We start from the raw sequence: 27797 nt of genomic DNA, 5'->3' as shown, positions 1-27797 counted from the left end.
GCATTTTAGGCAGCAGGCTCCCATGAAGGCGAGTTCAGAGTTACACAAATCCTAATGGTCGCAAGGACAATTACGCGCCCTATAAAATAACTATTTTGCCAGGTCAGCTCTTTGGCACCGGAAGTCAAGTATTTAATGATCCGCTGCTCCAGAAGGATCGATGAATTTCTGCAGGGGTCATTTGCAGGATCGATAATTGTGCATTCCCTGCAAAACTGGAGAAAACCAACTTCTAAAGCTCCTTCCCAGAAACCGCTCAGCGGCCCCAGAGTTTGCCTGAGACTCCAGGCAGCCACAAAATGGGTTTCTTACAGCTTGTAAAAAGAGCAGATTTCGGGATGGGGGAAGCACGATGCAACCGCTAACAATAATTTATTCATGCTCAGCAACTCCTGGTGCTGCCCCACTGCTCTGTTGTGCTTGAGGGGCAGAAGAAAGCTCCCTGCAGACCTGGGGACAGCACTGGCCATCGGCCTGAACCACCCCAAGCCGCATGAAGGTCCTGACCAGCCTCTAGAGGAGAAGGAAGCGTAAAATAGTAGGGCCTTTTGGATGGGCAAGATCTTCCCATCTTCACCTGTGTTTGGGCTGGCTGCATGGGGAGAAACGCTTCTTCTTTACTCATATTCTGCTTTAGCATTTAGAAATATAAATAAATAAAGATTTTATGTATGTTAATAGAAGAAAATTCATACAGGATTTCTCATAACCAAACTTATGCCATCCTTTTTGCTGGGAAAATAATATCTGTGACAATGTGCCCTGGCTTTTTGGCTCCCCACCTTCCAGTAGTTTCCCAGAAAACTGTTTCTCTGCTTTCCCCGTTGCCCGTGAGGGTTTTTCCCCTGGCTGTGACCCTTCCAGCTGCAGACGAGAGCTCACGGCTGTGTCCTGGCCATGCCAGGGGAACAGTGATGGGAGGACCATGCTGCAGGGGGTGGGGGGGCAAGGCACCTGCTCCTGGTTTGTAGGTCTCTCTCCCAAGTGCAGTACCCAGGGTCTTACTTGGGTTTTTTTGAGATCTAAAGAGACCACAGTTGCAAACTTAAGTGATAGAGGCATTTGTGGCTGTGCAATTAAAAGAATGTATGTTACAGCATCCTGATGATTTTCAAGACTAATTCTGACAAACATCTGGGCCATCTCACCCGTAATTTAATTTCTCTTTCATCACTGGCAATATGGAAGGCGTCATGAACTGCCTACGAGTGACGCTGCTGCTAATAGAAACAACGCTTTGCTTTACTACTGCTCTCCCATCCCTCTCAAAAACACTCGCAGGATGATGCACGAGCCCAACATTCAAAGAGTCTGTCGCCTGGAGGAAAAAGGCAACTACGTTTTGATCTAAGCAGAAAAAACCTCTCGGAGTACGCTGGGACTGCTGCGGCACACAGGGATGCCTGCCACACTTTGATACCTGTTTGCACCAGTTTGCTGGAAGCTTTCAGTGCTATGGATCAGTATGAAGGGCCAAACGTTGAATTTGAGCTCTAATATAGATGGAATTAACTGGTTGTAGGCTTGTTTAAGAGACTTACAAGGCCAATGATGAGGCTTGAACCCTCGCCTGGCTGCTTTGACGTGTCAAGCCTGAGCATCCAAAATGTGCATCTCCAGTCAGCAGGCAGAAAGCTGCCCCTGTGCCACAGGCTGTGCCTGAGGGACCCCAGCATGTGTCCACATCACCAGCACCACCTGGCCCACAGCATCTCTTCCCCCAGATGTGGTGAATCACCACATCTAGCCCTCTCACTCAGCGCATCTCACCAGACCCTCTGCCGCCTGCATCCTCACCTCGAGTGGGTCAGGAAACTCCTCACACTCCCCAGATGGACCATCACCTGCAGGTGGATATTTACCGCTCTGTTTCAAGGTCCTCCTGTGGAAGAGGAGAGGTGAGGGCTGCTCCTCCTGGGAGCTCTGCAGGGTTTGCTGCATCCCAGTTTTTTCTGCCCCAGTGCTGCTGCCTCTTCAGCCAGGGTCTGGCTCCCTGTGGCCCACCTCCCTACCCAGGGACATGGCCACTCAGGGTCTCAGCGGGGCTGCAGCCCCTCATCCTCTCTCTCACCAGGTAAGCAGCCCCTACACCATGCTAACACTGACCCTCAGCAGGGCAACCAAGCTTCCAAAAATCACCTATCCCTCATCCCCATTAGCAGTTGCAGCTGCCTATGTCTTCATCACTCACATCGGTGACACCAATTACTGCTGATGGAGCCAATTACCCCTGCCTGCCTACCACACGGGAACCCACAGCCAGGCAGAAGACACTCTCCATACATTTCCAGAAGCCCAACCAGCAGCTGCCCCAGCTCCACTGATGGACCACCCTGAATCCCCCCAGACCTGTGGAGGATGCAGCATCTACACCCATACCTGCCCCAAGATGGCTGCAGGTGTCCCCATGCAGCCACCAAGCCAGTGGGGAAGAATCCCCTGGCCCTGCCCCCCTTGGAAACCAGTGTTTCTGTATTTTCCCAAGCCAGGCGTGGGGCTGTGGGAGTGGGGACTGACGGAGCGAGCATGGCTGCATATCAAGATTTTAATTCCTCCTTCTTCTTGTTATCACAGCACCCTGTTCCCTCCAGCCGTGGTTTTCCTCGTCTGTTGGGGCACAGAGCCGATCCTCAGCTACTTCTGCAGGCTGAGCACTGAAGCTGGGTCCGCGGCGCACACTGGAGGGCCAGCCAAAACGTTAGCTTTAATGAGCTATCAACAGGCTTTAATATTTCATAGCGCTCTGATTGCAGAGTTACAGCTTATCAGAAATGTTGTTAAAATGCAGCACTTTATTAATGGGTAGGTAGGCTTCGCCAGGCACCCTGCTGTTTACTCACTGTTGTATTTGCCTTAAAAAAAATCTCGTGGGTTATTATCAAGACTTGGAAGTAAATGCAACCCCAGGTACAGTAGGGAGCTGCTGCTGGTGCTCAGCATCCCCAATCCTGCCAGCTGTGGGCTGGGACACATCCCTGAGGCACAGGGCCAGGGTCCCTGCAGCCACCCCTTGTGCGGGGTGGCAGAGCTGGCGTTGCCCAGGCAGGTCAGTCTGTGTCCCCCTGCTGCCACCCTCCTGCCTCAGCCCCATGCCTGAAGCCCACCTTTCCTGCAGCTCCCAGCTCCAGCACCCTTCTGCAGGGAAAAATGCCCATAAAGTGGGGTAGGAGGAAACAGAAAGAAGTCCTGAAAATACAGAAATAAACTACCAGAAGCCCAGCACCACTGACCCCCTCCTTCCTTTCAGATTATTTTTATGCAAACTCTGCCCAGTGCTATATGGCTGCTGAGAACCTTTTCTTCCCATCTTTGTTCCCAAGCACCACAAAATCTGTAATAGATACGATAGGCATGAATTACCCAAACAGGTAAAAAAAAACCCAAGCAACAGAAGTATCACTTATAGATATCAGCAAAGAAATCATCGCAGGTCAAGTAAACAGGACAAAGGAAACGAATACACTACGTGTGACGGTCACGTAGGTGGGTTAGCTGCTGCATATCAGATTTGGCATGGTCACCTCAAAGGAAACCAAGCAGAAAAGTACTGGTCATTTTTTGCCATGTTTCATATTAGTAAGTTTTTCCATTACTAGATTAGACCTCCTTCTCCTCTCCCGGTTGCCTGAGGAGTGTTGCAATCGAGCTGAGGGTAATCAGCAAATAAGGCAGCCGAGGGTCTGCAACTGTGAGGGACCAAATAAAGTGATGGATCGGGTCCCCAGAAGTGCCGGCAACGGTCACCGCTGGGTGACGCAGGGACCCCCTGGCCTCACCAACAGGCAAAAAGCTGTGAAACTTTAATGGAGTAAAAACCAACAGAAAGGAAGAATTAAGAGCTCACCCTCATCTGTGCCTTGCACAGGCACCAGGGAGCCAGCCTGTTGCTGCACTGCAGCTGTCCTGGCAGGTTCTGCACCTTGCATTTTCCCTCCCACAGCTTGCCCGGGGCTCAGGTATCACTTATGCTATGTCCTTGGGTACTGCTCATCCCTGCATCCTTGGGTACAACTCATCCCCACATCTTTGGGTTCATCCCCAGATCCTCAAGTACCACTCATCCCCGCATCCATGGGTACCGCTCATCCCTGCATCCATGGGTACCACTCATCCCCATGCCTTTGGGTACCACTCATCCCCATGCCCTTGAGTGCTGCTCATCCCCGCATCATGGGTTCATCCCACATTCTCAGCTACTGCTCATCCCCACATCCTTGGGTACCGCTAATCCCCATGTCCTCGAGTACTGATTATCCCTAGTCAGGGATCCTGTTCCCGCTCAGGGGAAGATACATTTCGGCTCCGTGGTAAGTTTTGGGGCACATTTAGCGTGAAGCCTGTGTGGCAGGGACACCCCGTTGGTGACCCCACTAGGAGAAGCCGGGGTGGAATGTGGGGCTGCCAGGCCTCACGCCGCCCCGGCGCAGAGGCCGAGCCTGGCCCAGTGCCCCGTCCCGCTCCGCTGCCACCCCATTAGCCCATGAACCGCCGCCAAATGGCCCCATCAATTTTTCATCAAGGGATAAAACCCGACCCGGTGCGGATAAAACCCGGCGCTGAAGCCGGGAGGGGCGCGGGGTGCCAGCCCGCACCCGCGGCCTCGGGGAGCGGCTCCGCGGAAGGTGCGCGGCGGGACCGGAGGCGGGTTGCGCGGGGTGCGGAGGATGGCGGGCGGGCGGGGGCCGGCGCCCTGCGGCCGGGACGGCTGCGGCGGGACCGGGACCGGGGCCGGGGCCGGGGTCGGGGTCGGGGCCGGGCGAGTGGCGGGGCGCGCTTGGCTTCCGCGGGCGCGGTGGTTGGCGCGGAGGCTGGCGGCGCTGCTCGTCCTCCTGGCGCTGGTGGCCGCCGGCTGCGTCCTCCACCGCCGCGCCTGTCCCGCCGCCCGCCGCCGGCCCCCGCCCGCCCGCCGCCGCCGCCTCCCGCCCGGCCCCGGCCCGGTGCTGCTGGAGGCCGGGGGTCCCGGGGCCGAGCCGGGGCTGGGGCCGGGGCTGGAGCTGCCGCCGCTGCCCCGCTACGAAGAGGTGAAGCACTTGCCCAGCTACGAGGAGGCGCAGCGCTGTCCCCGCCGCCCCCCCGGGGACGGGCAAGGGAACGGGGAGGTCTGCGGTTGAGCCCCCGCCCCGTTGCGCACCCGCGGACGGGGCGCCGGACAGCGGGGTCCCCGGAGGGACACAGCGGTCGGTGCCGGACGGGATCCTGGGGACCTCAGGGAGACGGGATGCCGGACGTCCCCGGAGGGACAGGCACTTGTTCCCAGGAGGGATGCGATGCCAGACACGAAGATCTCCGGGAGGGACATACAGGGGTTCCATGGAAGGATATTGTGGACCTCCAGGGAGACACCATCCACTGGGAAGGTTGTCCACCAGGGTGGGATGGCTTGCTGGACACCAGGCTCTGCAGAAGGGATGTGCAGAGTTCCCAGGGGAAATGACCTGCAGGATGCCAGGGCCCACGGAGGGACATGCCACTGTGCCTGGGAAGCAGATGCTGGTGTTCCCAGTGGGACAGCCTGCAGGACACCAGGGCTCCCCAGAGGGACACGCCGCAGTCCCTGGAGGGTCCTGCAGCCTGAGAAGCTTCTGCTCACCTCCCTGGGAGCGTAGGCTGGGTGGCATGGTGGCCAGAACCACTACTCAGCCCTGGACCCCCAGGGGTGGCTGGTTAAGAAGAGGGATAAATTGTCCAGGAGGAAGCTGACTTGGGGACATCGCCTCTGTACGATGACATGCTCTTCGTGGGGTGACGGAAAGAGCTGGTTGCAGTTGGGTGCAGCACCCCCAGCTCTCCTCGCCTGGGCCGTACCGTGGGCTCCTGCACACCATGAATGCCAGGTTTGCTCGACTGTGAAAGCAGCAGCAGACCATGTGCAGGGTCTGTGTGGACATGACTGCACGAAGTCGGCCTGACAGAGTGATCCTCACACCTCCTGCACCCACAGGTGGTGGGGGTTGGTGCAAGCGTGGGGAAAAGCGAGATCAGACTTTCCTCTTGGGCATCACGCAGTGGTTGTACAAAGCCTTGCCTTTGTCAGCAAGGCAAACGGAGGAGAACAACCTCCAAAGCTTGCTAATAAAATATTAGCACCTTCTGGTACCGTGCTTTTTATTTCACTGAGGTGACCTGGGATCACTGTGGCCAGGTCTCCGGCCCACAAACCCTCTGAAAAACCGGTTGCCTCACTCTGCCGGTCCCAGCTAAAGGGGTCCCAACAAAAGCAAGCATGAGATACCCCTCCTCCCCTCGCAGGCAAGGTTAGTAAATAATTTTAGGTTCAAGAGAGCCGTTCCTCACACTGCAGAACCCGGACTTTGGATATCCATCAAATGCAGATATGAATGCAGGGATCAATATGGGCTTCTGAATTTTGAAGTATTTTTTGCTGTGGCTTCTAAACATTTCTATATCGCAGCTAAAAATGCTAAGACAGAAACATGTTCCCAAACGCTGCATAAAATCCTCGTATCTAGTTGAAGTGGAAATCCTATTTTTACTGGAATTGAGATTAGGCCTTTTTATATGCCACAGGGGACAGAGATGGCTGAAGGAGGAGGAGGAGGGCCTGAGATGGTAATAACCCAGACCTGATCCTGCTGTGCTTTCTCACCTGGAGCTTCTTGGCTTACGTTAACACACGTCCTGGTGCAAAGATGGATTATGGCACTGGGAATAATGCTGAGTCTTCCTAACAAATGGGGAAAACCCCATGGAACCCAGCCTGCCTCTTCGTTTCTCCATCCCCATCAGGAGGGGTTCTAAAACCTCCGCTCCTGCCAAGTGCCCGCAGTGCCAGTGTTGAAGGAAGAGCAAAATTGGAGGGGAAAGATCATTTCCTTTAGAATTTTCTTGACTTTTTCAGCCAAAATACCAGTTTCCACCGCTGACTCACACTTGACCATGTACAATACATGATACAGTTTTTTCAGGATTTGTGGCCGGGTGCCGCCTGCCATCCACAGAGCCATCCTTGCATCCACAGAGCCCAGGCAGGAGCAGTTTTGTGTGCAGCGAGGGGAGCAATATTAGGAACTTTTTAAAAAACTGTGTCTAATGGGAAGATTCTTTTGCTGAATAAAATATGCCGCGTAACAGGGTAATTCCATATCTTAAACAGCAACATAGAAATGAAGGACTCACCCTAATACTGTATGACTTGGTCGCCAGCCCCGTGCCTCTGGGGGAAGTTTGGAGGGTCCTTGCAGGGCAGCGCTGCCCTGGGCCCTTTATTCTGAGTCAGCCCAATTGAGCCAGCAGTGTGCCCAGGTGGCCAAGAAGGCCAACAGCATCCTGGCCTGTATCAGGAACAGTGTGGCGAGTAGGACTCGGGAGGTGATCGTCCCCCTGTACTCGGCACTGGTGAGGCCCCACCTCGAGTACTGTGTCCAGTTTTGGGCCCCCTACCACAAAAAAGACATCGAGGTGCTGGAGCGGGTCCAGAGAAGAGCAACAAGGCTGGTGAGGGGTCTGGAGCACAAGTCTTATGAGGAGAGGCTGAGGGAACTAGGGTTATTCAGCCTGGAGAAAAGAAGGCTGAGGGGAGACCTTATCGCTCTCTATAACTCCCTGAAAGGAGGGTGTAGAGAGGCGGGGGTCGGTCTCTTCTCCCAAGTCATGGGCAACAGGACTAGAGGAAACGGCCTCAAGTTGCGCCAGGGGAGGTTCAGGCTGGATATTAGGAAAAATTTTTTCACTGAAAGGGTTATCAGACATTGGAATGGGCTGCCCAGGGAGGTGGTTGAGGCACCATCCCTGGAAGTGTTCAAAAGACAGGTTGACGTGGTGCTGGGAGACATGGTTTAGTGATGGTGTTGCATTTTGTTGTTTTGTGGGTGTTTATTTTTGTCAGTTAGGTTGATGGTTGGACAAGATGATCTTGAAGGTCCCTTCCAACCTAGAAGATTCTGTGATTCTGTGATTCTGATTTAGTGCCTCAAAATCCCAAAGTGTCGCTTTGGGAAGCGCCTGCAAGACAGAGAAAATATTCTATTAATATGTCCAATTCTAAATTTCGAAAGCCAGTGGAATGACTATATTACATTTACAATGACAAACATTTTTCTCACCCATAGTTTAACATATTAATTAATTTCTGCAGCCCAAGTGCTAACATCAACAAATGTAACTTTTTTTTCTGTCCCTCCCAATAGAAAATAATAGTGCATTTTTTAGTGTTCTCCTTTAATATTGCATTATTACTGTATTTTTTATTTGCCCTCCTTGGGTGAAGCTGGCCTCCCTCCTTTCCTCTGAGAGGAGCGAGTGTTTGTGCAGGGACCAGAGAGAAGGAAAAACTCATTTACACACAGAAGGGACAAGGAAGACCCACAGGCTGAGAGGGACCATCTCTCCATGGCTCACCTCTGATAGTTCAACTATTAATCAGTCTGAACAAGGAAAGCTTGGGAGAAGTGTGTGTTTCCTGTGGGACATCCACTGCCAGACTATACTTGGGGCAGATTCAGCTAAGCAAGCAACTCGCAGGACAGAAACGTAATTTTGAATAGATAAACCAATAGCTTTTCCTCAGCATCCTCTTTCTATGCCAAAATACTTGGAGCTGGGAGAACGCTCTTACAAAGAAAATACTATGTTTAAAATATGGCCCAGTTTGGTGCTATATCCTTACCGGGAGATGGCTAATACAGTTTCTACAAAGTCCCATTGTTAATGAAGAATGTCTTAAATAGAAAGAAAAATAAAGCATTAACATCTTTGACCCACGGCACATCAGTTCCTGCGGCCATGCCCAAGTGATGGGACACCAAAGGCTGAGCAAGACTCACCCCCAATATTAAATTACTTGAGGTCGAGCTTGAAGGAATTTCATGGAGAGGTTTGAATTGCCTGTGCCAGTGTCTGTCTGCAGAAAGGAGTCCTGTCAAGGTGCTGGATGCTTTTCACTACCACTGCTTTACATGGACAAGGCATATAACAAACACCAAGGAAGGGCAGGAGCCATCTCCATCCTCGTTGGCATGGCAGCTGAATTAGCTGGGAGTGTCTAACTTAGCCCTGAATTACCGGTTGATCACTGCTTTGTATGGAATTACCATGAGCTCCACCTGAGACTGGAACCGGTTTGTGCCCAAAGACCCCATGAAATGTCTTTTTTTCTAGCTTGAAGTTAGCACTTGGGGTGGAAATTAGGATCTTTTACAGTGCATGGAGATGTAGATATGAGCCCTCTCTTTTGCCTTTTTTGAAGGCGTATCTGTTTAATCTCAAAGAAAACCTGAATGCGTATTCAGAATAGAGATTAAAATATTTCCAAACTGCAGGATTCCAGCTACCACAGTTATTTCTTTACATCAAGAAAAAAACTACTGCAGACCCTTCATGAAAGACCTAGAAGTAATTAAACATGATATCCTCTGTACATCCATTTAATCTAATTGTTCCAGGCATATTGCCTAGCTCTGCGCAGAGAAAGAACGTATCCCTCTGTTTCCCTGAAGATATCAGACCATCGTATTTTCATATGAAGCACTTAGTCCTCATTAGAAACATTTACAGTAGGGTGAAGGTACCTGAATTAAAACAAACAGATAGTTTACATTTCTGTATTTGAAATTTTATAGCGTGAGGCAATATTTGACTCAATTGGATCAATAAAAATATACTTTGGAAATAAGATTCTTACAGACGATCAATTCACAAAAGCTTTTCTTCTCCCTAACTTTTCCCCATACCCTACAGAGTAAAATATCAGTGCAGGGGATGCATTAGTACGTCAAATTTTATGGGAAGGCAAAGAGATGATCCCAGGAGAAGATGGGTGATGGCCAGACAATAGTGATGACTGCTGAATAGGTAATTGCCGTGTTCTCTTTATGTTAACATACAGCTCGGTGCACAATCGAATGTATATTCCACTGATTGCATAAAACCACATGTAACGTTAGAGCTATTGAATTCAAATAATGTACATGTTCAGATCAACAACTGTAACACAACTGCATTTACTGCGTCATGAAATGTCACCTGATTTTGGAGCCACTGAATAAACGTCACATGGTGTCCTGGTTTGTGGTAGAACAGAACCAACTTTCTGTTCAGCAATTTCACTTCTAAGCTAAGCCTCTTCTAACTCTTAACTCTGTCACTAAACGACAGTTGGCCTTGGGGTTTTTTATTTTCAATTCTCCTTTCTATGGACGAGCAAGATACAAGTGCAATGGGCTGACCTAATCCTCACAGTCAACATTATAAACCAGCCAACAACCGAAACAGAGTAAAATCATGCCACATATCTGTTTTGCACCTACACAAAACTTTATATGTTCTACTTTGAACAGGAATGAATATGCAGATTGGTTAATTTATATGGGAAACCACTGATTAACATCTGGAATGAAAGTAGGATGAGTCGTAAGAGCTTTGGAAAAACTGATGAACAAATGAGTTCTTCACTGATTGCAGATGTGTCTACCCCAAAAAACCTTTAATTCCTGAAAGAGTAATCATTTGCAATGGTTTATTTGTCTGGGGCTTGCATGCTCACTTAGTGAAAGCTCAAAGAGAAGATGTCTCCTACCTTATTTACACTATTAAGAAGTGATGTCTCCATCATCACGTGTATGTTTTTTGTCTTACTGGGCCGAGGGGAGCTCCATCACCAGGCAGATTACTCCCATTTCCACGCATTTTTACCATTTTTTCCACACCTTAATGTTTTATTAAAGGTTTTGAGTAGGAAAAAAGGAGTGGCAGACACCAGTCCCTTGCAAACGAGCATTAGCTCCTCAATAGCTCTTTTTAGCCCTGAAGACAGCACAGATCATGTGGCAGAATCTTTCCTGGCGTATTTGTGCACTGCTTGTACCGTGGTTAAACTGACTGATTAACCCCGTAGGCTTCAAAAGCTTGTACCCGCAGGAAGGGTATCATTCTGGCGAAATATGAGATTAACGTCTTCCCAAAATGATGCCTTCTATTCTAGAAATGATGAAAATTCCCAGTTAATTTTTTCTTAAAGTTAAACTGTAAAGGAGTTGATCATTTCCGTTAGGGAGCCCAAACCAGACACAGTGGGCTTACCTTATTTTTCAGGCAGATTTAACGAATATGCCCCAAAAATCACGTCAAGGCCAGCAGCAGGCCAGTATGATATAGCTCTCAAATTGCTTTACTGCTTGAAAAAGAGTGTATTTCACAGCGTTGAGGCATTTGCCATTGCTAAGAGTCACTCTGCCAGTGTAACACCAATTTTTGGTTCTTATTTTGCTTCTTATGGGCTCAGAAGTACCGACGCGTTGTAATTCAATGGATAGCTCTTCCTTCCCTCCTTTTACCTTTTACCATTCACTATTAAACAGAATCTACATATTTTCTGAAGAAATACCAACGACTAAGTCTCAGAGGATTGCAGAATGCTTTTTTTTTATCTACAACAGTGAATTTTACCTTTTTAGCGGAATGCAGGTTGATAGGTTTGGATGAAATCCCGCTGCCGCTCAAGGCAGAGCCCATGAAGCCTCCTCCAGCTGTGCTCACCCCCACATGGATCTCGCTGGACTCCCGGCTCCGAAACCTCCGTCAAATCCTATCTGGGCAGTTTCTGTTGAATTCAATGAAAGCTGCACAGCTCAGTCTTGTATTCTGCTTTGCAGGCTGGTTCCTTGGCATTTCAATAGCCCTCACTGACTTATCCCAGTTTCTAGTGGGGATGAGGATGGTCTCCTTACAGCTGCCTGGATCAGAAGGTGGGGTTCATCTGAAGAGGTGGCTTTGTCCTATTGCCAACTTGCATGGGCCTGCTGGATGGCCACAGGCAAGTGACTTCGTCTGTCAGTAAGGGGATAATAGTACTGGCCATCTTCATCAAGCGCCATGACATTTATTAGCATTTATTGGTTTGGGGTTTGAAAACCTTTGAAGCAGTGATTCACCAGCCTTTCTGCTGTCTGAGTGCATTATGGACATTAACTTCTTAGAACCTAAAACCCAGGTCTGCAACATCCCTAAATACATTACTCCCATCTGCAGATGGAAAGAGCGAGGCAGAGAGAGCCCGCAATGGAGCCACAAACAGAATCAAAAACTCCTGGAGACGCGCCAGCACCACCTTTGCCTCCTGTTACCTCTCTTCTCCCTCAAAGATGCTTCTGCAACACAGCTTCTGGCCTCTAGTACAAATGTGACATCCCCAGAGTCCTCTCCTGCACAGAATCCTTTAGAGATGAACGTTTATTTTCCTGCAGTAGGAAATGACTCAACGTAAACCGTGGAATTAAGTTTTCACGTCAGATGAATTCCAAGCTTCACCCTGTGCCAGTTCCAAAGGATAAAGTCCGTCAGACCAATATAGATCTCAAATTCCCATTGTTTTAAAAGACCAGAACACAAAAAAATAGCTTTCCTTTTCCTCCTGAACTATTAAAAATACACAAACCATAAAAAAACCAAGCTAGAGGTAAAAAATGAAGAAGGTTTCTTCAACCGCTTGCATTAGGTGGAATAACTGGAGCCAAACTGATAGTTAAAACGTGGTGTAAAGCAAAGATTAAAGCAGTACTTCCAAATTTTTTTGTCGAATCCAAAAAGGATATTCGTAAAACGTTCTTTCCACTGCTCTTCGTTGCAATCGCCACTGGCACCCGTCTCCAGAAACGTGGGGCGGCCGCTGTGTACCATGAATAGAAACCTGTTCAGGTTTCTAACCTAAACAGGGAACAGGCTGCAACCTCCGTCTGTGGCCAAAGAGCCGATGGACAGGGCATGAAGACCGGGATGTAAAAACAGCTGTTCTCCAATGCATGGGGACACACACACACACTGACCTTACGTTAACAGATTATTTAGGTTTGTCCCATTTTACACTGCTAAAATGGGGAAAAAAATAAAAATCTGCATATTTCTACGTATTTCCAAGCCCACATGCAAGGAGGGCAAAGTGCAACGTTTGCAATGCTTGGAAGGTTAAAAGACAGATTCGTGTTGACAGATAACGTGCTACTTAATGCACACGTTATTTTTTCAGTATATTCCTTTCCTAATTCAATGAGGGCTTTTAAACACTTGTCTTAGTTCTTACTTTTACCTCACTTAAAGATGCATTTCTCACATATCCATTTGAACCTCTCTTCTTACAACCAGAGAGAACCTATTGTGGTCAAGGTCAAATAAACTACTGCTACGGCAAAATTAGGGTTATGTTTGAATAACTGAGCCACCACAACAGCAACTAAAGCAATGAAATTCCATTCCTGTTAATTCCTACTTCTTAAATAGGTTTATGAAGCTCAACATGAGCCGGCAGTGCGCACTGGCAGCCCAGAAAGCCAACCGCATCCTGGGCTGCATCAAGAGAAGTGTGGCCAGCAGGTCACGGGAGGTGATTCTGCCCCTCTACTCTGCGCTCGTGACACCCCACCTGGAATACTGTGTCCAGCTTTGTAGTCCTCAACACAGGAAGGACATGGGCCTGTTGGAACAGGTCCAGCGGAGGGCCACGAAGATGATCAGAGGGATGGAGCACCTCCTCTATGAAGACAGGCTGAGAGAGCTGGGGTTGTTCAGCCTGGAGAAGAGAAGGCTCCAGGGAGGCCTTATAGCAGCCTTCCAATATCTGAAGGGAGCCCACAGGAGAGCTGGAGAGGGACTCTTTGTCAGGAAGTGTAGTGGCAGGACAAGGGGTAACAGTTTTAAATTGGAAGAGGGGAGATTTAGATTAGATATTAGGAGGAAATTCTTTACTGTGAGGGTGGTGAAGCACTGGAACAGGTTGCCCAGGGAAGTTGTGGATGCCCCATCCCTGGAGGTGTTCAAGGCCAGGCTGGATGGGGCTTTGAGCAACCTGCTCTAGTGGGAGGTGTCCCGGCCCATGGCAGGGGGGTTGGAACTTGATGATCTTTAAGGTCCTTTCCAACTCTAACCATTCTATGATTCTATGATGTTTTAAAGTAAACAGACAATCATTAAATAGGGCGCTATCTGTTTTAAAAATAGGCAGTCTTAAATCATTGAAGAACCCATATTCTCGCACCGGACAATACCACAGTCAGTAACTGATTAGCTGTTTCATTTACAGCTCTGGAAGGTTTTAAATCAGGGTTTGGACACGGAGGTAATGTGACACAGAGACAAGAAGTGGGGTGAAAATACTTTTGATCTTACTTTGCACCTGCTAATATGCAAATCTTACCCGAGCACATCAGAAATGGCCCATGGAAGCAGGTACGCCAGGTTCGTTGCAGCTTGTTGTAAACATACCCAAAACATCTGTACCCTTCTGGTATTTCTTTTTACTTAGTAGGTGTCATTAAATGAACTATTGAAAATGACTGAAAAGAGGCACAGACAAATGCAATGCAGAATATTAAAATCCCCAAAGGAACTAGGACAAAAACATCTTGGACTGGACACACGGCACCTTTCCTGAAATTGTAAAGACCCTGCAACAATTCCAGGTGAGTCACACAAGAACGTTTTCTTCTGAGAATGTTCTGGAATTTAGATTTCATACCCAAGGTTAGAACTGTGCCAGGTTACCTGCATATTAGAACCCGGTGAAAATAAAGAATAAACAGTGCTTTTCCAAAATATCTGGTTTGCTTTGTTTTCTATTTAACACAAACGTGCGCAGCACAGCATGTAGTTCAGGACTGGACGTGTGGGGCACAAAAATAGAAGGGATCAGCGATAAACAAGTCTTTATTGTACTTTGGCCCAGGAACTAAACAGCCTTTCCCATCACCTCCAGATACATCACCTCTCACGGATAACCGAGACGTGGAGAGCCAGCTCAAAGTACCACGGTACCACCCTCTGTGAGTGACACCAACATCAGCCTGAAGGGCACTCAGTCAAAGACAGCACCTTCACAGGCACAGCATCCATCCCTCTCTTATCTCCGTCTGTGCAATGGCTAATTGTTGCACCAGGCATTTTTAAGAAGCTGAGTGAATTTGCTGCCTCTGCTGGACCTCCAACTGGCCCAGGAAGAAAAGAACAAGATTGAGCTCAGACCCTGAACTTTGTATCATCACTAGACCCGTCTTTAAAAATTGCTTACATTGCATTACAAATCTGAGCCAGGCTTCATAAATTTAACATTAAACACTTGCCATTAGTGATATTTTGGGCTCAACTCTGGAACTAGTAAGTGCTTTCTGCAAGTCAATGGAAGGTGAAGGTGTTCACTTTGTCACATGTCAGAACACCAGGATACTGTGGAGCTTCAAATGAGCTACATCAAAATTGTTGTTTTATTTAGCAGTCAGGTAAATCAATGGAGATCACCTAACGCATCACCTATTAGATACATTTTTTAAAAAAACCCAACAAACCTTTATTTGTTTTATTAAGAAATTTATGAACTATGCAAAAAAGTGTCACAGAAATTTGCCAGATATACAGATATTGAACATTTTTATGGTAACATCTGAAAGATACATATTATATACAATGTCGATTATGAATAAATATGATATAAATCATATTTATAATGCAAAGGACTTCTGTAAACATCTAACAAATGCAGCCACTTTCATAGGTAAAACAAAGAAAAATATATCTTGATGAAATAACACAAATGTAAAACCAATATTTTCAAATCAAGTGCTTTGGGCAGAGAAAATACGTGGAAAGCTCTTCCTTATTTTAAACGAATATGACATTTTAACCTTAAGGAAGCTCCCAATATCGTTGTCAGTTATACATGTTAGATGCTACAAAACCAACTAACAATGCTGTTTGTTACTTCAAACAACATTCAAAGCACATACCATAGTATTTTAAACAATTTACATCATCTCAGAAAATACCCTTTATTGCTAAATAGTTTGCTACAGTGACAAACCCGAACTGCTGAAGTAATCTGAAATCCTCTATTAAAGTACCTGATAGTACACACGTAGTAGCAGAAATATGGATTACTGTAACTGTGAGTGAAATATTCTTCCATGCTTTATTGGTGCAAGCTCCTTTTAAAATTTTCAACACTTAACAGTTTGCTAAATTTGTTTTAGGACAATTTAAACAAGTCTTTTCAGAGGTCCCTGAGGCTGCAGAAATAGCCAAACTACTTAACTAGGTGCTTAAACAGGGAAACCGGTACTTAATTAGAGGCAACCACGGTTAATTTTAATGGCAATGAAAATTTAAAAGCCACTAATGGAAAGACAGTTAATTCTCCTTTTTTCTCATACATGTATTATGGACTACAGTGTAGCTACTCACTGGAGCTAGGGCATCAGAACATACACCCAGCTCAAAATGAGACTGTAGCAAGTAAAGAATTCTGCCTGTCATCCAACAAGTAACAAGAACTACACCAATTCTCACTCCCGTTCCCCACAAAATGTTTGCGGTGGCTTTTTTTATTTATATTTGTCAAAGTATGCCAGTACAAAATAATCAAGAAGCACTGAAGAAGGTGACCAAAAGGACAGTTATTGCTGTACAGTTACACTAGCTCTCACTGCGGGACTGGCTGCTGCTCGTTCTCTTTCTTTAGCGATTTCCATCTCTATTTTGGCTTTGATTTTATCCCAATCAACTTCCAGCTGTAAGAACAGAAAAGTGAGTATGCAGAGGTCAACTAACATTATATAGAGAGGTCAAACAGATAGATATTCACTGACAGGACAATTTGAAGTTGACCGCATTATTAATCATTATATAGTTCTTTCTGTATAAGTGACAACTTATACTAAGAGAATGTATGAAGGCACAGTTGGGTTCTAACAAACTGAGCTTTCCACCCTTAAAATAAAACAAGCTTGATATATTTTAACAAATACTAATACATCTCATTGCATTTGGCAAAAAAACACTGAAACACAAAAATAACTTGGATCCACTTGCATCTAATTTAAATGTAATGACATCTGTGTCCTATTACTGAGAATATAGCCCTTTATCAATAATATATGCAATGATGTCTTCTGACTGCACCTAAAGTCCACCAAGTAAACTGATAGCATATTACACTAGTTATCTGATATAACAGAAATCAGATTTCTGCTTGAAATTTGTCTTCTACATCAATAAATGTTTTAGCTTTATCTTGGCATTTCTCCAGCTGCAGAGAATCGTCATACTCTGGCTGTATTCTATTTCAGTGAAACTTCAGACAATAGATATAGTACAATATCCGTGGTACAGTGGGGTACAATAGTTGTCTTTCTTTCCAAAAATTCTTGATGAGAAAGAACGGATCACGGTGCATTTGGCGACTATGAAAACATGTCCAAAAACTGGACAAAAAGGTAATTGCGAAGTTCAGTTTCATTGCAGGAGAATTAAGACTGTCAAAGATGGGATGGGAAAAAAATCTCAACTGCTGCACAGGGAATTTTCAGAGTAGCTGTTACTCTGTTAACTAAGTCATGAAATAACAAGGAAGATTCTCTGCGAGGGAAGATGTAACTGCGATACCCACATTCTCATGTGAAAAGGTTAATCCCTCAATTCAGGATGCATTTACTGGGTCCAGGTGCTTTGGATCTGATGACTGAAATCTTTATGGAGCTCTAAGAAAGAATGTGTTTGCTTTAACAGATGTCACACAGATGCTAAACATACCACATATAGGGCTAATTCTGCCATCTAGCCCAGAGAGCTACTTGCCAGTGAAGCCAACAGCCCGTGCCAGTGACACCTAGTAACTGCCAAGATACGGGTTCTCAGTATACATATTAGGTTCATAATATCTTATATATAAAGATGTGAGATGTAACAACTAAGCACATTGTTTAGATTCCGTGTCTGATTGCAGGTCAGTGGTCTCAGCTGCATTATAGAAAAGATGTAAGAACTCCCTACTCAAGCCTGAAGGAGTTTTAGGTGGTAAGAGGGAAATTGAGACCCTTTTTTTCCCTTCCCTGAGAATGAATAGCAGCACAAAATCTTGCTTTTCTCTTCGATGCCCTTAATATTTCCTTCTAACTTTGCTGTAGGAGTCTAACAGGCTGCATTAAGAATTTAATTACCACCCTAAACCAAGAACTTAAAATCCATTAAGTAGGTTCCCTCCTAGTTTCAGGTCCAGCAGACAAGACCCAGAGCATGGATGCAGAATACAGCTCAAGGACTTCTTTACTCCAGGAACCTTCTGCAGCCTGAGACCCAAGTTTCAAGACTGAGTTGAAGGTGAAACAGGCTCCACTCGCGTCACGCAAGGTGTTACTGCTTAGGAACCCTTCCAGAAACTATGGCTTTCTTGATTATTTAAAGACAAGACAGTATTATCTCAGAAGTCTCTGTCAGATGCATCGAGGGACTAACATTATTTTTGCTCATAATGGATTTAAAATATGTAGAAGACGTACTTCCAGCATAGCAGCCAAAATTGCTGCATAAGAGTGCTTGGAAACTGTTCTGTTATTTTTCTGTATTTTCTAGGTAAAGTACTGCAGAATGGTTCATTTGGGGGCTAGATATTGTGCAGAATTTTATTCCCGTTTAGGAAATGAAACATCCCTACAAGTGCTAAAAGCTAATGACTTACATTAGAAATCGAGCTTTATTGAAAGTGTAATGGGCACTGTCCAATCAAAGGAGCTGAGCTAACAGCTTGGAGTTATTTCCTCATCCATCAGCTACAGTGGATGAAAGGATCTGACGCAGTCAAAGTGCATGACTTTTTTTACAGTTTCACCCTCAGAACACTTAGGAACAGCGAGGGGAAGAGCAGGAAGGACATAAGGGCTGCTCAGTGGAATTGCTCTCCAGGGTGCATATGTGGGTGCCTGTCATAAGGGGAAATATGCAGAAGTTCTCCACTGGAATCTAAGATACTTCTAGCTTATGAACTGCAAGATCTGTCCTCAGCCTTTGAGATCCGTGAAATGCTAATAAATTGAAATGACCTACTGATGGAGAGGGTTTCCAGAGGTTTGATGAAATTGTATATTTAGCTATTTATCATATTTGGCAGAACGGTTCGTAGTCAACTCTTAATATATATCTGGATACCTTCAACATTCGTTATTGTTCCTATCCATAAAATTACAAAAAAATGTTGAAGACATTTAAGAGTTACACATTGAACCATACTAAGGTCTATAGCTCCCTGTTTATAGAAAACAACTGTGCCTTCCTTTGTATAATCCTTGCCAGATACTAAATATACACATTCTGTATTTGTGCCTTCAAATGAAACATATAGAATCTCAGAATCACAGAATGATATGGGGTTGGAAGGGACCTCTGGAGGTCATCTAGTCCAACCCCCCTGCCAGAGCAGGTCCACCTAGAGCAGGTTGCACAGGAACTTGTCCAGGCAGGTTTTGAACATCTCCAGAGATGGACATTCTACCACCTCTCTGGGCAGCCTGTTCCAGTGCTCTGCCACCCTCAAAGTAAAGAAGTTCCTCCTCATGTTTAGATGGAACTTCCTGTGTTCAAGTTTGTGCCTGTTACCTCTTGTCCTGTCACTGGGCACCACTGACAAAAGACTGGCCCCATCCTCTTGACACCCACCCTTTAAGTATTTATAGGTGTTGATCAGATCCCCCCTCAGTCTTCTTTTCTCCAGTCTAAAAAGACGCAAGTCCCTCAGCCTTTTCTCATGACAGAGATATTCTACTCCCCTAATCATCTTTGTAGCCCTTTGCAGTATCCTCTCCAGCAGTTCCCTGTCCTTCTTGAACTGGGGAGCCCAGAACTGGACACATGTGCAACTATTACTAGCCAAGTAGCCACACATTAAGCTATGAACTTTTACTCAGATATAAAAGTCTTATGATTTATGTCAAACATTTGAACCAAAGAAGGAAAATGTAAGAGCAATTCCCCTCATACCCCCCCAAACTGGCTATAAAGAGCAGGCTGACCTAAAGCTGTAGGAATAATTCTGAGGAATACTTACACCTTCTGCATATTGCAAAAATCTTTTGTTCGTTTCTTTTTTACCAAAGTCCTCTAGGAACTTTTGTCGATAAGCCAGGACTGTGTCAACATGTGTCTTGTGCTTTACTGCTAGTTCTAGAGCCCTGGAATAAAACAGAAATGGGCTTGTCAGGCTATATAAATGCTCTGGCACAACTACAATCACCATGGTTTTGCAAAATGATACGCTGAAAAGCGTTTGGGCTGCAGGCAAAGATTCCTAATCTATAGCGCCAAGCAGTTTTACATTAGTATCAATCACGGGAGGTTAAAAGTAGCCAGCGAGGGAGACCGTCTGCTTTATGATGCATGCTATGAAAAATATTCAACAATTATTTCTGATGACAAGCTCATCACATCATTGGATTTTGACAATAGGAGTCTTTTCATTTCAAAGAAATAAAGCGGGATGGTTAGAATTTAGCATTCTCAATATAAAGGGGCAAAAGTAATAATTTTTAATAACTGTTATAGTCAGGATTTGCTTCTGAACAGTATCATAATACGCACTTATGGCGTATGCTACACAGCATTTATGAATATTCTATAGGTGGGAAAGATTAGTCATTGGATTACATAAATAATTGATTACTCTCACATCTGTTTTCTTCTCAATGGCATAAGGAGTAAGTATGTACTTCTGTTTGAGATACAGATTTTAGATGGTACATATTAGGCAACATAATAAAAAAACCCTAGATACATGGGGAAAAACAACTTTTTGCCTACAGTGATGTAAATATAATAGCAGAGAAATTAGAAGATTCTGTTAGAAAATGTGGGATTTTGTTTAAAGGAGAAATTCCTACTTTGTTTTCTCAGGCCTAATTCATATTTCATCCACCTACACAGTGCTGGGAGTCTGAATAGCCACATATCTATTTTTAGCAACAAGACATTTCAAAACAGCCTTAATTCTTTGAGGGTCACATAGAGTTTGAGGTATCACGAAGGACTTTTCTGTGTTGAAAATAATGGAAAAGCAAAAAAAAAAATTCTTCCAAGCATGTTTTGAACTTTTATCACAGAATATTTGTTTCTTCTAAATACGATACAAAACCAGTTACTTCTTTGGTTATTGGCAGGATATGATTAACTTAATCTTTTTACAGCTCTGGGCAATTACAGATAGAAAATTAGTCAGCTAAGTAACTGCAAGAAAACAATTGATCTAAGTAATTTACAGGTTACTTCAGTAATACTGCTTATAAACATACTGTGTTCGAAGAAATACTACCTATCCCAATTGTAGAGATCAATGTTGACTTGAATAGCTTGATAAATAAGGCCTGTTTGAAGAAGCAGCGTTTCAGCTTCTTGAGTGTTTCCACTGAACAGCAGGATATGAGCCATCCTTGACTCTTTTGATGGAAGATCTTTGATGGAATTGATATACTGAACTTTGTCAATCTGTTAACGAGATGTACAAAAGTTTAATAAGGGAAATTAATTAATAAAATTAGTTTTGCAACAATTTCGCTGGAAATAAATAACACCATTTTCTTACCTCACCAATTGATGCATAGGCGATTTCTGCTGTAGCCATGTCTTTGTTGGCAACTGCCATAGCAGCTAAACATGCCCACATAGTTTGATCCTGAAATTTAAAAAAAAAAATAAAAAAAATGCAACTCCTAAAACTTCAAATATTTATTATCATGCTAAAAAATGACTTCTCAACGGGAGTATACAAGCCCTGAAAATAACGTGTAACAATACAACATTTCTCAGTATGCCATTTATGGCACCATGGTCTAAGTCTGCCCTGGTTTGAGGACCTTGACAAAGTCTCTTATTAGAAAGTCACTAAATTATTTCTCAGAACTCCTTCATTACAGAAAAGTTGATGCTGTGATCAGGTGAGACTGACAGTCTGGCTGAAAAAATCATTAGCTTTCAGCATCTCAGCCAGTAATGAGCTCTTGCTTTACGACCTCATCATTGGTGTCCCTGTTGCTACTTGTGGAACTAAGGTGGAAACCAAAGCACTGGTTGTAGTAAAAAAAATTATTTTAACCTGGCAAATCTGAATCTGGCTTCACAAACAACTGTAATGGAACCACGATGCTGACAATAACACTAACTGTACATTTATCATAAAGGTACTACAAATGAAAGAGAAAGGAAAAAAATTACTTGACTGTAGAACAGACTCATCATGAAACTGCTGAAAAGTGAAAAAGAGCTTCAAAAGTTCTGTCTCCTTTGTGATATTTTCAGTACATTTTATGTTTAGAATTAACAACTAGAAAAACCTAGCGGTAAAAATATTACACCCTTGTTTTCTATTTTCATGACTTTTGCATTTATTTTTTTTCACAACCTTAAGGAAATCACACTAACTCAGAAAACCATTTAGGAAAATCCTGACATTTTGATGTTTTCCCTTTTCAAGTCTGACAACATTATGACAATACTGTTAAAACATATTGACTAATATAGTTTAGGCTATAGTTCAGACAGGAAAAATATCATTTTGAATGCGCTTGTTGGTGTGCGCACTAGGAATTAAGTGGGTTTTAATAGTTTTGTTAAATATGTTCAATAACAAAATTGAAAATAAAGACTTCGTGGTGTGAAGAGGTTTTTCGAAGCAGCATAGGATTACTATTGACTTAAAACAGAATAAACAGCTACACCGAGTATGCTCCAAATGTATTTCCATGCCCTGCTGTCTTAAAATTGCTTTTGTATGAAACAAAACTGTTAAGAGTCACTAAAGCCAATGAAATAGAGTTACTCAGCCTGAGGCTGTGGCTTCCCTATCATCATCTCTGCGCCTCTTCCTACTCTGGCCACGTGTTTCTACTCTTTACCATGACTCAGGACAAGATTAACCTTCCTGCTGGTAGCCCAGAATTTGGGAGAATTAAAGTTGGTCAGAGAATCAAATGCTTGTAAAATCTTTGTCACGTTCTCTTGCCACTTCCCTATTATCTAGAAAACTAGAGATAAAATGTGAAAGCTCAGCCTGAAATTATGCAAGAGACCAAGTTTCTAGGAGTTTTTCACCAGTATGTCTTGCTGTTCTCTCTTTCCTCAGAAAGATGTCCCATTTTGTTACTATTGGCTTTGAACTGTCTACCTGGCTTGCCAAAATCAACAAAATAGCCCTGTATCTCCATGAAGAGTTTAGGAATCATGAAAGATAAACAAAACAGTCAGGGCAAGCCCAGCTGCGATGGCTGTTTCCTGCACTGTAAGGGTATTCCAGGTCATCCCTCAGCCCAGGCAACACAAATTGTGAAACAGAAAGGATACTCACACCATCTAGTTTAGGCCAGTTTAGATTACCTTCTATCAAAGCTAAAAACTTTCTTTTTTCATCAACGGAAAGGAAAAGTCTTCAAAGACTGAGGCACAGGTACCTAACTTAGATGCTTAAAACCAGAGGATGTGAATACTCTTCATGCTTTCCCCCTTGTTGACAGATATGGACTAATGAGGAAAAGCTCATAAAAAAAAAGGAGAGTGAAAAAGCATGGCATTTTATTTAAAAAAGCACTGAAAATTTTAAACATCTTTCCTTTTAAGTATGATTAAACTAATTGGATGATGCTATCCATAAGAATGAAGAGGATGCATGAAGAGGTTGACAACAAAAACCCTTGAAAATTAGAAGACCTTCATATTAATCAGAAAGAAATAATATTATGAATATTACCACCCAATACAGATGTTTTATTTTTAAAGATGATGCATTTAGGTTACTCAAAAAACATTAACATAACACTGCATTTGAAATTTGAAATCCCAGTTCCCACTGCCAAATACTTGAATAAAAGCCTAATATTAAAGGGGTAACACTCAAAAATCATTATAAAACCCAAATTATCTGTATGTCTATTGTCTACTAATACAAATATAAAAATATTTTAAATATACATTTAAGGTCATGATAACCGTATGAAAATGTTAAACTCTTTTCTACGAGTAAATGGGGGAAAGGAGGCAGGATTCAGGGAGATTTTTGTTTGCCTGTTTTAAAGACTGGCAGACTCACCTTATCTGTTGCTGTTGCCTAAATACATGCAAAAGAAAGCAAAGGGAAAAAAACAACAAACAAAACCAAGTGAAATAGAATATGAAAAATACTAGGCAACTGTATGTGTAGATGCAGATCATTTTTAATTGGTTATACTAAGGCCTAGTCCTGAAAACATAAGCTCATTACTAACTTCTGTGAGTATCTGTGTTCAATCTATCTAGACTTTGGTGTGAATAAAAATAAGAATTTTTATTATGTACAATGAAAATTACAAAATTATGTATATTATGTAATTATGAAAAATGTATCATTTTTCACTACCAGCTCCAAAAGAATCAGCAACAAAGCAGAAGAATGGAAATGAGATGTAGCATCTGATCTGCAATTATCATTATTAAAGCTCCCAATAATTAGCATTTACCTTGACAAAGCGACACAATCTGACAGCATCTTCCCATTTAGAACTACTAACATATTCATGAAGAATCGCAGGATAAGGTGAAATATTAAGGTGAATAAGTGAACCATCTGCTCTTCTAATTGTTATCTGATTTCCTACAAAATGTACAATCTGCGGATTTTTGCTAAATCCACTGGATAGAGAAAGAAAAGTAAGTTAATATTCACTTCTTTCTTACAGGAAGAACATTAGGAATTTAAAAAAATAAATCTTTGTTTCAAAATTACAACATGATTATACTTTGTTTCAGAGCATATAAAGATCTAAGCACCTATTTATTCAACAGTTATATCCAACAGGTAGTTGTACTGTTCTCTGAAAATAAAATTACAGTCACGCACATTCACTGACTGTAAGGCCAATGCAAACTGGCTATTTGTGCAAAAATTTTCAAATACATTTTTCAGTTAAAAATATTAGGGCTCCCATAACTCTTAGAATGAAATAATGAATTCAGGTATTCTTCATGAAGAATTTCATATCACAAAGTATACAGGCTGAAGTAAGCACAGAAAATAAACATGTTGAGCTAGAAATAATATTACCTGTGACCTAGTATCTTGATACTTTTAATTTCCAACAGATACTTTAAAGGGATCTTTTTTGTTTGTTTGTTAGTTTACAAATAACTAAGGCGATATTTCATGAGGTATGATTAAAATTTTGCTTTTGCATCAAGCTGTTATTCTACTTCTACACTGCGTGTTGTCACTTCAACTCCAAACTTTATGATATACCTTATAAAACACTTTTTCCTCATTTCCTAATCAAGAAGTAGTAACGTGACAAGAATTTTAGAAGTTGCAACTCTGGCTTCTACTTCAACTGCCAAAATTAACATAATTCTTTAAGGAAGAAGTAAACTAGTTAAAATACATAACACTATTTTGATCAAAAAGGATATACTACCTTGCATCTCTTTCATACAGAGTTTTTGGCAAAAGATCTTTATCTACATAGACTGTGTTGGGGTAGTACCAGACTGTGAACCGTGTATCTTGAATCCCACAAAGAATGTTAGACGTGTCATTCCAAGCCAAAGTTTGAACCATTGTCCCTATATTTAAAGATAACAGAATAATATGCATTTCCACAAGAAACTTCAAAAAAAAGGTACGCTTTTTTAAACTGTAGAAGAAGGGTAAATTATGAGTAATTTTTAATTCCTATTATAAGGACTGGTTTTAACCCTCTAGTTTGTAAGGTAACATCTTACAAACTTTCAGCCAAATTCAGTTCTCTCTTTCTGAAAGGAAGTTCTTTTCAGAATAATGTTTTTTGGACTTAGTTTTGAGACTGGAGATCAAAATTAACACAATGGTCAGACCACACCTGCATTCTTATGGGATCATGCATTTGTCTACAGCATTGAAACTTTTAATTAAAAATATTATGAACTTAAGAATTTGTATTTGCAAGAAAAATGTCTGAAAGATTCTGTATTGAATAACTCTGAGGAATACATCCTTCTCCAATATCCTCTGAGCTGCTTTCTCTGGAATGCTATAACAAGGACTTAAATGTTAACAACTGCTTTACATGTAACTGATATAAAAATTACTAGTATTTAGATATATTGTGCTAAAATTGTTTTTACCACTATCTTATGAAAGCCACAGGACTATTTCTAATGCTTTTTAAGTTCAATTTCACTGTTAATTAAAAAGCAAACTTTTGCGTGTTGTACTAGATAAAAGTGTATTTGCTAGCATGTAGTTAAAAGTTATTTTGAATTTTTCTAACCTATTTTGACAATCTTCTGTTCTTTTCCAAACCGTTTAACTGAAGTAATGTAAAGATCTCTGTTCTTATCAATAAAAGCTATTTTTCTTTCACTTGTAAGTCCTTTCTGGTCCAAAGCAATCTCCACAATTTCCGTCTGAAAAGGAAAAAGAAAATATCTGATTTTTATTTTGGAGATTCGTATCACAGAAAGAATGTGACATTCAAACAAATGAAGGCTTTACTAAAGACAAGGTATAAAACTCTCAAAAAATTAGATTGCGAAGACAATTTATGTGTGTCTTCTCTGTTGAATGAAGCATTATATAAATTGAATTTCATGCAGATCAAAACAAAGGTGCAACAGAGAAGAGTTAGCAGTTTAGGAATTTACCATAAAGCTACAAAAATACAAGTAGCAGTCCCAAAGAAATAGCTGCCTAAAAGATGAATGTTTACTCCTCTCTCCATAGAAGCTGCTTAATTTTGCTTTTATTTTATACTTGAAGAGTGAAGAAAAGTAAAACGCAGTTCACGCAATCATTTTTGAAGTAAAACCAGTAAAAGCTCAGACTGAAAAGATAACAACTTTTCACTGATATTCTTTTCTTCAGTGTTAACAACAGGCCAGCACTAGTAAGAGTTGCTTTGCAGTACCTGCAAAGGGAACTTGATTCATCAGTTTTACTCCATAAGAAAACTATTTACCTGTAGTTTCAAATCCTTATGTGCACGGGAAACATACCAATAACCAAACACAACCTATAGTATATCCCTTTGTACATCAACACTGCATAAACAAACTGATTTTTGTTATTCTATGAGTCAGCTAGAGTTGCCAAGCTCCTTTCTATTAAGATTGTAAACTTTTAATAGGTTATTAGACCCATTATTGAGGAAACCTGTTAATGATTCTTTATTTCAAAGTACAATAACAAAGAGACACTATATCCTTCACCTTACCTTATGGGTTAGAGGTTTTCCATCACCCAATGGCTTTCCAGATAAAGCTTCAAATATGTAGATAACTGAAGGGAAAAAAAAATTGTATGGTTTATTAGTTAAAAGCAACAGTTCTTCATATACTTTTCTAGCAGTTCCATTCAATTTCAGAGTATAATTTACTGCAACTGGATACTTATTACTGGGTAATCACAATTTTGATAAATATGAAACTTTAGGAAGTGATATCATTGACTGATATATTTTCCTAAAGGAATCAGTATCAGATATATAGAAAGTTGTCCTTTAAACTATTGGGTAAAACATTCTGCAGAAGCATTCTCTATTTTGTTAATAATCTGCTCTATTTTGAATTCTTCATACAGTGGTCCCTAGGCATACTTTCTTCCGGGACAGTTCAGGGTTTCTGCTTGTCATGATGATATAGGTAACGACAATACATGAGTAACTGGCTTCTTCAAAAAGTATCTGCTTTATCCAGGTACGCTTGAATTTTATATGTAATTCTTGCATTCTTTACCAAAAGTCCATCTTTTCCACTCTCTCCCTGTTCCACTCTCAAAAAAAAAAAAGAAAAAAGAAAACAAAAAAATGCTCCAAAAAACCCCCACCTCCATCGTCTGTATTCCTGGGATATCCAGTGAAGACTCAACTTTGCAACTTGCCTAAAATTAAAGTTCCTCCTTCTTTCTTTTTTTCTGTCTGTATCTCTATATATACACTTATGTGTGTGCATGGCACATACACACCCATGTGTGTTCAAAAACTATTCATCCATACTTTATATATAGTCTGTGAACATACACACAAATTCAGGCAGATGTAGGTAGA

At 42.7% G+C, this 27797-nt stretch overlaps 1 protein-coding gene across 1 annotated transcript in view; it reads right to left on the bottom strand.

Moving 5' to 3' along the window:
• Nucleotides 1–15284: 15284 nt before the first annotated feature.
• The window catches only part of IFT80 (intraflagellar transport 80), a 51184-nt gene continuing 38671 nt past the window's right edge, over nucleotides 15285–27797 (bottom strand). The window contains exons 12-19 of the mRNA XM_074153364.1: nucleotides 26967–27031; nucleotides 26025–26160; nucleotides 25191–25338; nucleotides 24243–24414; nucleotides 21341–21430; nucleotides 21071–21243; nucleotides 19814–19937; nucleotides 15285–16505 (exon numbers count right to left, since the gene is read on the bottom strand). Coding sequence (XP_074009465.1) covers nucleotides 16392–16505; nucleotides 19814–19937; nucleotides 21071–21243; nucleotides 21341–21430; nucleotides 24243–24414; nucleotides 25191–25338; nucleotides 26025–26160; nucleotides 26967–27031 — 1022 coding nt within the window. The 3' untranslated portion in view covers nucleotides 15285–16391. The remainder of the gene's footprint in view (nucleotides 16506–19813; nucleotides 19938–21070; nucleotides 21244–21340; nucleotides 21431–24242; nucleotides 24415–25190; nucleotides 25339–26024; nucleotides 26161–26966; nucleotides 27032–27797) is intronic.

Source organism: Numenius arquata, chromosome 9 (assembly GCF_964106895.1).
Source record: "Numenius arquata chromosome 9, bNumArq3.hap1.1, whole genome shotgun sequence".
In the NCBI taxonomy this organism is placed as follows: domain Eukaryota; kingdom Metazoa; phylum Chordata; class Aves; order Charadriiformes; family Scolopacidae; genus Numenius; species Numenius arquata.
The sequence above is the reverse complement of the archived record's forward strand: the minus strand, read 5'-3'. Positions and strand labels throughout refer to the sequence as shown.